Genomic DNA, 14,343 nt, shown 5'->3' on the forward strand with positions numbered 1-14,343 from the left:
AGTAACAGATAGAATTTAAGTAATCCTAACTTAACAGTTTATCCATTAAAGACAAGTAGAGAAAAAGTAATGCCTGATGAAGCTATACACTGCCTGGCCAAAAACACTCACCACCTGCGTTTAACCAAGCAAATACGTAAGAGTCTTCCATAATATGTTTAGATTGGAAACAGGTTAATTATCTCTAAGTGATGCAGTGAGTAGCTTCTCATTTCTCTTACAAACACATTGTAAGACATGTTTCAGAAGAGTCAAACAAACTGCAGTCCTATCAGTGAGGCTAATCAGAATTGAAGGCTTCAGTTTGATAAGGAGTATAAAGACTGGACTCTGTAAATAAATCTATGTGGTAAATGTGGACAGGATGAGTCCAGTTTACCCTGCTCCAGAGTGATGGGGGCCTCAGGCACCAGGAGTAGTTGATGAAGCGATATACCCATCATGCCTTGTGCTTGCTGTGTTATAATCTAGGGTTGCTTTAGTTGGTGATATCTGGTTTAATATATGTTATATACCCCAGAAATGAGGTCAGCTGAATACCTGTATATACTGAATGACCACATTTTTTAAACAGTGCATTGTTTCTTCTCTGATGGCATATTCTAAGATAACAAATTGTAAAAGAGTGGTTTAGTCCAGGCCTTAACCTTAGAAACTTGGGATGTGCTTTACGCAGTGGTCTGATTTTCACATAAACAAGGCGAAGTTTTGATAAAAAATTAATGCAACTATAATTTTTTTTGGCCGGGCAGCGTACGTAACTTTCAAACGAGTCCCTTAATGGGCAATTAACCAAGAGGTCAAGATTACCTGTTACAGCTGCTGCGAGAGACAATGAGTTATGTGACCTTCAAATCAAGGTGAGGAGGAGCCAACTTTCCAGCTTTACTTTGTTGTGACTAAAAGTTTCTTTTTAACAGCAGTTTCTAGTTACACCTGTTTGTTATTAATGTTTGATTTTTTTTTAAATTACAGAAATCCTCGAAGTATTAGCTTTAAAGACTTAAAAAGGGTGAAGAAAAAAATGCTGCATGTATGAGCTGCCTTGTCAGAGGGAAAGAAAATGAGACTCAGCAAGAAGAACAAACAGAAAACACATAATAAGCAGAAGGAGACGATGACAGTCACTTCATCCTTTCCTCTAAAGGGTATAAAACTGGTAAGCCGTTTTCCTTCCTCTCCTTCCACTTTTTCACTCCATCTTTGTGATTAAGTCAGACAGAAGAGTAGATATTTTCCCTTTTTACTCCCCCCACTCTTTCCTCCTGTTCTTATCCATTTACATTTTCAAACATGCTTACCCGGAGTGTATTGGTGAGGACACTAGGTTGACATTATCCAGTGCATCTGCAGTCCAGCTGTACCTCCTCAGAGAGTCGCTGTCAAAGTCCTTAGCCGCTGCCAAATGCTGTGGAGAAGACAACAGAGTCAGTGCAATTCACGAGTGTGTGAAAATCTAAGCTAACTTCTCCTTTTAATGTAAAGACTTGCTTTTGCACATGCAAAGCTAATAGTGTGGAGGCTACAGATTTTTCAATATTCCTTATTTAATGTCAAAGTTTAGACGGGGATCACTAGTTTTGTAGATATTTCTTGCAAATTTATGAATGAGTCATAAAATAATTTCTTCACGAGAAAGACAGCAGCAGATGTCGCTTAGCGTAAAAAAAAAAATCAGGAGATGCTACATTTCATTAGAACACAAGCTGTCAAAAACATCTTGACGACATTCAAAACGAAGCTCGGAGTAAAATGCAAATGAAAAATCACCACATTAAGGATCAAAAGAAAAAACAGACATCAGATGGCAGAAAACAAGCGACTAAAAATGTTTACAGACAGACAGATGCACTGACACCAGGCCCGTTGTGTCATCCGTCTGAGGACGCTCTTGAAAGATTCAGATTCACTATTTATATTCCAGATGTGCACCAATATGACATGTCAAGTTGAAGGCCATGCTTCAAACAGAAAATTAAAGCTAAGATTTTAGATTACTTCTGAAAACTCGCTCACATTCAATGAGGAAAAATACTTGGAGTATTATATTAATCTCCAAATTGCTACAGAAAAACGGGGAGTGACAAAAACACAAAGTTTGGTTTTACTTATCGAAGGCACATGGATAAGTAAAAACAGGGAGGCTACTCTACTAAAACACTGTAAATACACGCAGTACGGTAACAACTGAATCCAACTGATGAAATAAGTGATATAAAAAAAGAAAAGTTAACAATGCTTTACACAACTAAATGATACCAACATGAGGAAACCCACTGACACGAAGAGTGCATAATGACTTCTACATCTACCTTATTGTGTTGCTCTACAATGAAAGACTTTTCCTTACGAAGCATCTGGAGGAGCGTTAGAGGAAACAAGTGGTTATTCAATTATTCAATAACTAGTACATCTTTACTCTCCAGTTACACAATCATATGTCCCAGTGTCATAAATTTGCAGATAGTCTCAGATGTAGGTTTTTTTTAAAAATTTCAGTTAATAGACCTTACAGAGTTTTTGACCACTCTTTGTGCAAAGGAGCAAAGTTTTTAATTCAGAGTTAAACCATATTATCCAGTTCTGGGTCCAAATGCCCCTTCAGCTTGCAAAAGCAATCAAATATAAAAGAACCACTCAGAGTTTCAAACAAAAGTCCAAATTCTTTTTATCTAATAAAATTATCTGTTTTTTTGTGTAAATCTAGTAAAATGGTCAGTTGTGTTACAGACAAGCATTAACTAAAAAAATAAAGGTTTGAAGAGGTTGAGTGGTGTTCAGTGGGATTTTTAAATCGACTGGAGGAGGATAGATAACCTCCACTGATATTATACATGATGGAAAAGGCGTAGGCCTGTTGTGTCAGCTACATTAGAGGCTCTACGCAGATTCAATGCAGAATTAAATTATGCAATAGCAACACGATAGCTAGCTGACATATAAAGATTTTGTACCATGTTCTGGCTGAAGTAATTCCCAAAGAAAAGAAAAGAAAAAAGCAAAACTGTTTAGCAGTTTTCAGCATGTTTCAGCTTTTTTGTGGATAGCAAACCAAGTAGTTCAAAGAGTCATGTTTGGTGCCAATTTTACATTTTAAGAAACAGAGATGCACATTTGCCACTGCTTATGCAAGAAAGACTTTACCTGTCACTTCACAGGCAAGCCTAACCTTCATCCGTGCTGTCATTGAACTCATGGGTATTCTATGAACAAGTTTTACTTGAACTTCTTCTTCTTCTTAACCTTAAATGCTATTTTCTTGCATCTTTCAAGTAAGTGGGACATCACAATAATCCCTCTTAGATAGCAGCAGGTAGCACTAATCTCATTTCCTCTTTCAGTAAATTGTAACTTGATTGATCGTCTTTATGTCAGTGGCAACACAAGTGTAAGAGGATTGGTGTATTGCATAGCCTCTGGCACAGCACCAAGACACCTTGGTACATTTGGAGACAGAAGTGTGTCACTTGTAAAGTTAATGACCAGCGGATTACCGGCTGAGAGAATTAAACTAAGGGAGCAGCCAGCAAGAGGTATGAAGCATAGCACGAGCAGCTTCAAACTGATTTTTTGCTCCCACTAGAGTAGCTTTGCATGATTTGCAATTCATAATAATCCTTATTATACGAGCAGCCTCTCACTTCATCCAAAATCTGAAACTAGCTGATTCAGAGCCCATCACCCCTCCTTTAAGCCAACTTTCTTGTGATTGGCTGCTCCTTGCAAACAGAAGATTTGAACAGCAGCTGGATGTGACTTTTATGTGTGATGTCCATATTAGGGACTTTGTGAAACAGAGTTTAGAGCAGTCTGGATTATTTGTAAATACACTGACCTCAGTATTTGACACGTTGGCCCTGGTTATGTTAGAGATTAAACATTGTAACATGATTCATGTGACAGGAAATAAGAAAAAGCATAATAAGTCCACTTTTAAGACCCGAAGGTCCAGTCAGTGTACGTACCATCTCCTTACTCGGCGCCAGTATCTCCTCTATCATCATGCTGTCCCGTGTAAACGAGCTCCGGTTCAGCATGTTGGACCTATCAGAACTGAAGGAACGAAGGCTTGGTGTGGTTGTCGTAGTAGATTACCAAGACAACAGTCACAGTGATGGAAAGGGGAGGTGAGGAAGAGGAGGAGGAGGAGGTGGTGGTGGGAGGGGGGGGCAGAGGGTAAAGGGGTATGAAAGTGAACAGAAAAAACAAAACAAAAAAAACAAACACAAACACATTAAATGCATGCAGCTTCCAGGAACCTGACTGTATGGCACCAGAGACAACAACAACCACAAGAAAACAGATTAAAAGCTGAGAGAAATGACTGATGTGTAATTTCGCTGAAGTGATTAAAAATCGAAATAAAAAATTTCAGATGCAGATGAGATTGTACTCCTGGGGCGATCAGTGTACAGTGCTGGTATTTACCCATAATAATGACAACTTTGTTGATAATCAGCTGGCACTATTTAGACTCCTCATGTCTTTGTATACATCTGTCAGCTTGTGCAGGCTGTAATGTTGTTTGTGATGGGAGCTTTGAGACAAACCTTTATGAGGCAAATAAAAAGCATTCCTGAGCGATGACATGACGAATGTTTGCCTGCAACATCCCAACAGCAATTACATCAGTGCCATTAGCTTTATGCAAGTAAACTATTGTGAACCAATTAACTATCAATGGCAGGAAGTGCTCTACAGCACAACTCTAAGTGCTAAAATCACAAGGCTGTGGAAACCAAGAGCAGATGTGGCTGCAACAGATTTATTTTTTCATACAATTATCCAAAGATTTTACATTTATAGCTAGGAGTCCTTTTTCCATTCATTCCATTCAATTGATTACTGTCTCCAGGAATCAAAAGTTATGTCCTCAACATATATTATTCCTGAAGAAGAAAAAAAAAAGTTTTATTTCAAATTGGTGGAATAATTTCGGGGGGATGTTAATAATGGATTGCATTTATATAGCGCTTTACAATTCCACTATTCATTCACTCTCACATTCACACACTGGTGGAGGCAAGCTACAGTTGTAGCCACAGCTGCCCTGGGGCAGACTGACAGAGGCGAGGCTGCCATATTGCGCCATCGACCCCTCTGGCCATCACCAGTAGGCGGTAGGTGAAGTGTCTTGCCCAAGGACACAACGTCCGAGCCGGGGCTCGAACCGGCAACCTTCCGGTTACAAGACGAACTGCCAACTCTTGAGCCACAATCGCCGAGATAAGTGTATATTGCATGAAACTGTGTACTAGTTAAAGTAAAGGAAACTGCAGAACAAAAATGTTTAATGATCTTAATGAGGGCATAATTAGCAATCTTGATTTTCTATAAAAAGCCAAAGATATGATCTAAAAAAAGACTGGACGATATCTGACTTCTGTTACAGCCCGTAGTTAAAGTCAGACTTGTGTTGTGAAGCTATTCAGTACTGAAAGAGGTTCACTTGTCCTGTCCAAACAACAATCTAAATAACATTAAATTCATTTGTACAGCTCCAACTTAAAATTTGAATACTTTTACAAGTAATTCTACTTCTAGCAATTTCTCATTAATGTTGCTCTGGGACTATCACTGCAACTGACCAAATTTATGCTGTCACAGCTTTGGAAATCAGGGAAAATAACTATAACAACTATAGTTACTATAGTAATAAAGTGCTACTCAACCTGTTTGCAGGGATTGATTTATTTTGGTTTGTTTGTTTTTCAGCTTTTTCAGCTGTGTCTCTGTGACATCAACCACAGAGGTGATATCCCAGAGATCTGCAAGAATCATTTTTTTCACCTTCGCCAGGTTGATGGTTTAAAATTGGACCTGATAAGCCAGGGGCGAAGGGGATTTAAGGGGAGATCTAACTATGACACAGAATTGATTAACAGCGTGTTAATATATCTTTAGATGACAGATAATCCTCCTTCTCTCATTCTGATAATGGTCATAGTGCTATGATAATACTTTTATATGTTATGCAGCAGGCTTGAAACTTGCAGCTGAGCCCATAAAATCAGCAGGAAAGTGTTTACTGAGGTCGGAAAAATGGACGTGAATGCTGGCTTTAGACAGACCTCGATACAACAAAAGGATTTTTCTTTTACAGACTATGCTTGCAATGTTATGAGATGACAAAAATGTCACTTGGCATGGATTTGTTTCTTCCACAATAACATTGCAATTTCACATTGCGATTTGATTTTGGAACTACTTATCCACATGAAATCACATTTGATATCTTTATTACTGAGTGTTCAGTATATATTCTCTGAAAGTATTCAGGGATAAACTATTTGAGCCTAAACTGATGAAGGCAATAGCATCCTCATTGCCTACAGATATCAGTTCAGGTCCCTGGAAGCTTGATGGAGAAATCAAAATTATGCAAAGCTCCACCTTTGTGGAAAACCCACAAAGACCAAGATACAGTCAAACATAAAAATAAACACCACTATTCTCTATAGCCAGCTGAGCGCTTTTCAACTGAAAGTAAGAAATCAGACAGAGATCACACAGGTGAACCACAGCAAACACACAGTGCCACAGAGTTAACAAAACTGGTCAAGATCATTGCGTTAGTAGTCAAATGTGTTAAACAAATATGGTCAATATGCATTACACTGAACCACAGAGTCATGATACTGATAGCAACTGGGGTTTAAGGGAGTGGGGAAGGGGTGAGATGGGGGAGGTATAGCGAGGCCTCGTCATGCCTTGAGTCTTACCTGACTTTCGGACTAACGTTAACAACGGACATGAGGAGAGAATAGAACATCATGAACAAACAGAGGAGTGGACAGAAAGACGAGAAGCCAGAGCACAGATGCAGGCTGGTACAATGATGACAAATGGCTGACTGCCTAACCAGCTGCCTGAAACTTTGTGCATGAGGGAGGAGTTGCAAATAGGGAGGTGTTAGAGTATTCCAGCTCTGAGATCTGAATGACCCTTAATCTCTGAGGAGAAACATGTGCCTCGATAGCTGCTAAATGCACCACCATTCTCATCAGTTAGCTATGGTTTGCCTGCTTTTTGTTGCTCTGCGGGTATGAAGCACTTAGTTTTATTTGAGTTTTATCTGTTGTAGCTATAAAAAAAGGGGGAGAACAAAAAGACTGAAACCAAATAGCCCGTGTTTCAGGCCATGGAACCAAATCAGATGTTTGTAAAACTCCAAACATTCTAGAGCTGAGATGAACTGCACACAGATGATAATTCTCCATCTCATCACATTGAATAAGACTTTAAATCTGATCTATTCTTACAACAAACTTCCACTATTTTCATTGTACATGTAAAATGACAATAGAAGGCTATTTTATTCTATTCTTTCTAACAAAAAAAGATTGCTAAGTTGAAATTGGGGATCAGAATTTGTATTACATCAACCTCTAGTATCATAAATTATGCAGGATACTCATGTTCTGCTGTTAATAATATTATGAGGAAAACCTGGAAGGCACTTTCTAAAACCTTTTTATTTTTATAACATTTTTATTAAAATTTATTATCTTCTAGATGGACTGCACTGGAAGTTATTTGAACCAATTACTGCATGAGAAACCAGTTTGTTAAACTATCTCTAAGCTAGATTGGTCAAACACGCACACACACGCACGCACAGACATCACCCCTCAAACAGTGTGTGTTGATCTAACCCAGCACTCAAGGCCATGCAATCGAACGTGCTTCTAATTTCCTGTGGCTCAGCGTGCATGTGTGTCACGCTTCAGATATTCAATAACCCCTCCCTCTTCAGCCAGTTGCACAAGTGTCAATATTTTCATACAAGCATAAAGTTCAGCAGCTGCAGGGTGCAAACTGTAACCTCTGGGTGTGTTTGTGTGTGTGACATGTAGGGATCAGAATAATCGAAATCTACATTGTTATTTAAAATCTTCTGACATACAAACAAGATCATTTCAACTTAAAAACCTGCAGCTCTGTGAGTTTATCCATTTTCTGTGTGCAAACTGTATTTTTAGATCATGAGGTATCACAAGATTTCTTGTGCTGTTAAAAGTAGTTCATGAACTCTGTTCTGATTAACACTGCAGTATCTAGTCAAGCAGTAACTGTGTCTGAAAAAGACCCATTCAATAAAAATAAAATGCACTACAAAAGAATAGATGACCACAAATGAAGACAAGCATCTGCCCAACTATTTTTCCATAAAAATCCATAAACTCGTTTGAAAGAGCAGTTTCTTGTTTTGTACTTTAGAGGTTTTATTTTACAACCATTTGACCTGTGCTACGCCCATGTTTTTTCTTTTAGGTCTTTGCTGAAAAAGTTCCACAGCACACGTTATCTGCAGATCTTTGTAAAATATGTGGTATGAGAAGATTGGTGACGTAGTGATAGCTTGCAGCCACCTGACTGCTTGCAAGGAAGCTCTGTTTAAATCAATAAAGGGCTAATCAAGGGGCTAAGTCGGTTAGGTTGGTAATCGCTTTCTTCACAAGTCTTTAAACCTTCATTCTTTTGCAAATACTTTACTATTTGTCTGTTCCCATGTCAGATATTAGGCTGTATAAAGAGACAAAGGTGATTCTGCCTGACACAGTGACTTGTCTAAATAAATCGCAACATAGCTACACCCTTTATCATCTATTTTATTCTAAATGCCACCATCACCAAGTTAATAGACCTAAACTTCCAGATGAGACCATAAAATCATCATGAAAAGGTTTAGTGAGGTCATAATTTAAGTCAGAATTAAGGTCAGTTTCTTAATCTTTTTACAAACAGAAGAGTTGCACCTTGCTGGCCTTTAGCAAGATTGCACGTTTAAGATAGTTGTCTTCACCCAGAAGCTATGCCTGGATCTATAAGAGTCGTGGATCTATAAATACTGCTTCTGGGAAAATGCTGAAACAAAACTACAACCGTGGTAATTTTTTTTAGCCATGGAAATTTTATATTTTTGTAAACCTCCACATTTCTCACAGTCTTTATGGCGGCTGCAATGTTATGTATGTCATAACAACTGATGTTACAATGCCACATGTAGAAAACATACAAAAGCTAGGAACAGACACAGCACAAACGCAAATTGCTGCATGTTATAGCATGTTACCTCTGAGATCGTGCCCCAATGCTGAAGCCCATGTAGCCGTCCTGAGGGAGTGAGTCGTCGCCCAGTTCCCGCAGATCCTGGGGGGCCATATATTTGTCCGTGTCCCCCGTCATCGCATCGTCACCTGGTGGTTTAAAACACAGAGAGCGTTAACTTTACAAAAAAGGTTCTGCATACATTTTTACTCTCGTCTGCAGAAGGTAATGCCAAAACTTTAAGGTCACAGTCTCTTCAATCAATAACTGCTTTCTGGGTTTCTTTTAGCAAGTTAGATCTTTAACACAAATCTGTGCTGCCCAGTCAGTTGGCCTTGTTTTTTATCATTCATGCAGACCAAAACACAAATGCACACACATACACACACACACACACACACACACACACACTGGCTCTTTTAGACAGATCAATGCAGCTTCTGCCTACAGGCTGTTTTCCAGTCCAGGTTTGGTTCAACAAACACAAACAAAAGTCCTGCTGTCACTGAAAGCTTTTTGTCTCTGTCTCCTGGTGACAAAAAAATGGTTAACAGTAACAAGTGAAGCTTGGAAACAGCAAATAATTCCACTATCAGGGCCTACAAAACTAACTTTTATATCAAAATAAAGGTAAGTTTTTCAGCAGGTTTAACTGACCACAAGAAGAAAATGCTTTCTCTACAGCCGAGCCCCAGGACATCATTGCAAGTATGTTGCAAAGAAGTGGTTAGAAACATACGTTACAGGTGTCGCAAGAAAACAGGTAGGAGCATGCTATTCCCCTCAGAGGTACAGTAGTTCCTATCCTACTGATGAACCTGTGACTGCAGAGTTAAAAAAGCGAGGGGAGGAGAGCAAGTGCATGCAGGCGGAAAAATGAGGGGAAAGAAAAGGAAGGCATTCCAACAACCACAAAGCAACAGAGACCCCCCCTCTCCTTCTCGTGTCCCCTCACCCCCTGCTGGTACAGCACCCCTCCCCCTAAACTTTCTCTCTCTTTCTTGCACACACACATATTCACAAACATTTTACAGACCCCATCTGGCCACATTCCAACCCATTCTCCGGGAACCCTTCTCATTTCAGCTTCAACATGAGCAGAAACCCCCTCCTCAGTTAGCCACAAACTCACCTCCTGCTTTAAAGCACTTCATTCAGCCACAAGTCCAGTTTGGAGGATTTTGCCCTGAACTAACTTTTCCTCGACTTGCAACCTCCCTTTAGCTCTCTGTCGCTCTCTCCTGCACACACTGTCTATCTTTCTTTCACAGCCCGGCACTCACACAAACAGATCGGCTTTCTCCCGCCTACCCACTCCAGGATTATCCAGTGTGTGTGTGTGTGTGAGTGTGTGTGTGTGTGAGTTTCCGAACAGACACCTAGAGCTCACTGCAGGACAGAAATAGTAAGTGGGTGTGTGACTTAGACTTAGCCGTCTAACACTGAAACTGGATGTACACATAGAGTGAAATGTACAAACTCTGTTTTCCTTAACTTCCAGTTCTCAATCTTGTGATTTCTATTTGTGCACTGGTTTGTTTACATATCATATTGTATGTCTCTTTAATTTCCAAAGCACTGCTGACTCTGTCTGCCCCCCCCCCTTTTATCTCTCTTGCTTCTCCATGTAAATTCTTTGGTGTCAGTCACAAATGACCTCACTCATTCAGCTGCTTTGCATGTCAGAAAGTTGTAACTTTGCCACGTCTTTCCTGAATCAGATATTATGCAAATATCTAATAAAGAACTGGAACTTGCAGCTTGGTAGAAAATTGAAAAGCCATTCCAAGTCCAGCAAAATGTGCTGATAATAATGCAGAGGTTCTAGACTGCAGTATGGGCAGAGTGAGCTTTGGTGACTAAAAGCAACCTTCGCCAAATTTAGCTTAAGATTCTAACAATGTGACTTCTGCCACAACCCACATGAAAACAAAGGATGAAGCAATGCAGATTATACCGGTTGGCACTGACACCGAAGCATCTAGAGACACGAGGGAAATACAGGCATGTATTTATCTGTGCAACAAACCGATGTTGTACATTGTCATGGATAATGTGGATAATGCAAATTCTTCACTTGTAAACACACTTTTTTAGATTCTAGTCAACAAAACCAATACTCAGTGTATCTGCAGTAGTTGCAATTCAACATGTTATTTTCATGAACATGTTTTCTTTCTACATTATCCCTGCTGATATTCTACAGTATTCTGCTGATATGCCTGTTTGCACTTCTATGGACTGCACTGTTAGTTTTCAAAAGGACAGTCTACTGTTTTAAAAACATTATCTTTTTTATTTTACCTCCAACCTTCCTGTCTTTTTTTGTAAGTGTTATATTATCCACAAGGCTGACAGTCAATGTTCTGGCTAGAGCCTGATGGATTTTTAAGATCAATACTGACACAGATTTTATCATATCATTTTGTAAAAGCCAGTATTCTGATATATCAGCCCTTTTTTTATTCAGCTACAAAACATAAACAGGTATTGCTCTGTTATATGTAAATTAATTGAAGAGTGTTTCTCCAGTCTTTACTTTTTAAATGTTCATTTATCAGCTAGTTTAAATGTTGGTACAGAAAGACTGGTAAATAGCTAATGCTGGCCAATAATACCGGCCCACTGATACACCAACGCCTGATTCTTGAACCTCCAAATTAATTCAATTTCAAATTTGCATTTTCTGCCCGTAATAGATGTGGAAGGGTTCATTTGAGGTAACATTTAGGCAGTAAACAGAATCTGACTTTGGAAAATCACTAGAGACTGTTTTCAAACTTTAGGGCCCTTGGCTATTAAGAAAAGCATCAAGTTTTTGTAATGCATTTTAAAGCCAAGAAGCAAATCTGTTCATGCTGACCATTTATGTGCCACATGTCCAAACACTTTCTATCTAAGGCTGTATTAAAAACTTGAAGCCCCCAGATAATTAAATATCGAGGGTTAGTGAACGTGCCGGAGGCGCACACAGAACTTTCCGAAACCACAAAAACACCTTTCACATAGTGGCTTTCACCCATATTGAAAAGTTGATAACAACTTTATGGTAACCACCTAACAAGACTACCCAATTTTAAAAACAAAACAAGAATATTTAAAAACGGCTGAAAAGCTACTTCTTGTTTGTTGGTTCCAGCTGTTTATGTAAGTTTTCTTTTGAGTTTATTACATACTTATTACATATATAGAAGTACTAGAAAGCCACATTCTGTTTGCAAGCTTCTCCAAAGCATGAGAGCTGCACACACACTTGTAGCTCACTTCAGGGGCGATTTATAACCTGCAGTTTGGTAAAAGTTTGAGTCTTTTTTTTCTAAAGTTTACTAAAGACTGCTTGGATGGCTTCCCATAATTACTTGTCATAGCCTTCTCAAATTCTCAAAGGTACTATAAAGAAAACAGCTGTAAAGGAAACTCTGATCTCATGAGTTTTAGTACCTAAAAACTCGGAAACACTGACTCTTTCTGTTACTGTTCTGGGAACATTTGAGTGAAACTGGGAGGAGATCAATAATGCAAGTGACTCATCACAATGACAGAATGCCATCCCCTGAATACAGTGATAACAAAAGCATTGTTGGGCAGCCCATGTCTGAAAGAAGGTTCTTATTTGCAGCCTATTAATCAGTTCTATTACATAAATGAACAGGTTGTCCTCCTTAAATGACAGGTTGCTATATTTAGCTATATTTACAATGTGAATCGGCAAAACTTCAGACAGGAATAAAGGGCCAAAGATGGAAAAAAGACATTAAAATCAGTCACTACATTGGTTATTGGTAATAAACTGAATACCGACATGCCGTGTGTATGTTTTACCCTTTAAATCCTTTAACCAACTTTAACTGACTTTACTGGTCTGGAAAATCTCTCACGAAGGCAAAGTTTACAAATTGCACAGGGGTCTCCTGATTTAGATCATGGATTGAGTGTGTTACTGGAGATGTTAAACACCATTCCTCCACTGGTATGCGAGCTAGAGAGTGTGTATTTGTGCGCATTGAGTTGCCCTCGTTATATTTTTAGATCAAAAATTAAACACGGACACACTGCTGAAGCTCTACAATCAAAACAAGCACTGCACAAAGTCAGCGTGAAGGCAAGTCATGCACATATGTATGAAATCTTTTTTTTTTTTTTAATACCAACAAAATCACACACAGTGTTTAGTTGCATCAGTTCAGCTGTGCCAGTTCACGCTGGGTATTAGAGTTAGTTACAACAAGATCACTTTCGTTTGACTTACAGGAATAGCTGATGCAGATATTTCCAACATCCATTTCTGTTTAAACACAAGCAGAATCACATTTGACCATTTCTGTCTACATTTGGAAACACACAGTACAAAAGATGGACCTAGCTTCCAGCTCTCAAAAGAGGAAACTATTTCATGACCAGTAGGGGGATGACTCTTTTCCTTGAAAAAAACACTTTTGGTTATACAAGTCTGCAGAGGTTTGCTGTGTAACGTCATGTGCACCTTTCTCAAAACTTGTCCGTCCTAAAAACATGTGCATTTCCAGACTGGTTGGCAAGGGGATCCTGGGGTTCCTGGTTGTAGCTAGGTGAAATCAGTCTCAAAGACTGGCGCAATGACAATGTTCCTGCGATTGCTTTCATTTCTAGTATATTGCCAAAGTCGTCTGTAGTTTGCACGGAAGATGCCAACTCATCTGCATACACTTTGTAGTAAAACTTGACGGTCTCCATTTTTTGCTTGTGGAGTTTCACTACCACTTGAAGAGTAGCTGAGTGTTTGCAGAGAAGTTGGTGTCCTCCAAATAATCTATGGGCAACCTTGGCAATCTGCAAGCAACCAAAGCAATCCCAACAAGGTTTTTGGCATCCGTTCAGGAAATGCACATTTTTTTCCTCTCACAACCAGTGGTTTCAGACTGGTCTCACACTAACTTACACTGTCACCAGGAGTATTACACATCAAAAATGGCAGAAAATTTAGTATCACATGGTTAGCAGGAACGTGTCTGCAAAAACTAAACAGGAAAATTGCCCTTAGCTCCCTTACTTTGGACCTCGGTATTATGTAATAAACTAATTCGCTAGTTTTTGGGACAAAGTAAATGAAAGATGTAGTTCATTATGTAAATTATGGTCATTATTAAGAGGAGGATTAACTAGGGTATGCTCACTGGGTAATGACTTGTCAATCTCAAGTCAGAGCCACACTTTACTTGTCACATCCTATTTCAAAAAGCTAGAAGGCGGAGGCGAGATTTGTGTATGATCACATTACTCCAGCCTTCGTTTTTATCAGTTGCCATCTCATCT

The 14,343-nt window shown here is 39.1% G+C and overlaps 1 protein-coding gene across 11 annotated transcripts in view; it reads right to left on the reverse strand.

Annotated features, from left to right (window-relative positions):
• ank3b (ankyrin 3b) overlaps nucleotides 1–14,343 on the reverse strand; it is a 96,866-nt gene that overhangs the window by 38,841 nt on the left and 43,682 nt on the right. For 7 of the 11 annotated variants that reach the window (XM_013908984.1, XM_013908983.1, XM_013908982.1 and 4 more), the window contains exons 25-29: nucleotides 13,301–13,336; nucleotides 9,077–9,200; nucleotides 3,966–4,068; nucleotides 2,313–2,357; nucleotides 1,302–1,408 (exon numbers count right to left, since the gene is read on the reverse strand). In XM_013908984.1, coding sequence (XP_013764438.1) covers nucleotides 1,302–1,408; nucleotides 2,313–2,357; nucleotides 3,966–4,068; nucleotides 9,077–9,200; nucleotides 13,301–13,336 — 415 coding nt within the window. The remainder of the gene's footprint in view (nucleotides 1–1,301; nucleotides 1,409–2,312; nucleotides 2,358–3,965; nucleotides 4,069–9,076; nucleotides 9,201–13,300; nucleotides 13,337–14,343) is intronic. The other 4 variants (XM_013908985.1, XM_005725843.1, XM_013908978.1 and 1 more) reach the window with 3 other exon arrangements.

The sequence above is a fragment of the Pundamilia nyererei genome, unplaced genomic scaffold (assembly GCF_000239375.1).
Source record: "Pundamilia nyererei isolate P.nyererei 1_Seehausen unplaced genomic scaffold, PunNye1.0 scaffold00017, whole genome shotgun sequence".
NCBI classification, from domain to species: domain Eukaryota; kingdom Metazoa; phylum Chordata; class Actinopteri; order Cichliformes; family Cichlidae; genus Pundamilia; species Pundamilia nyererei.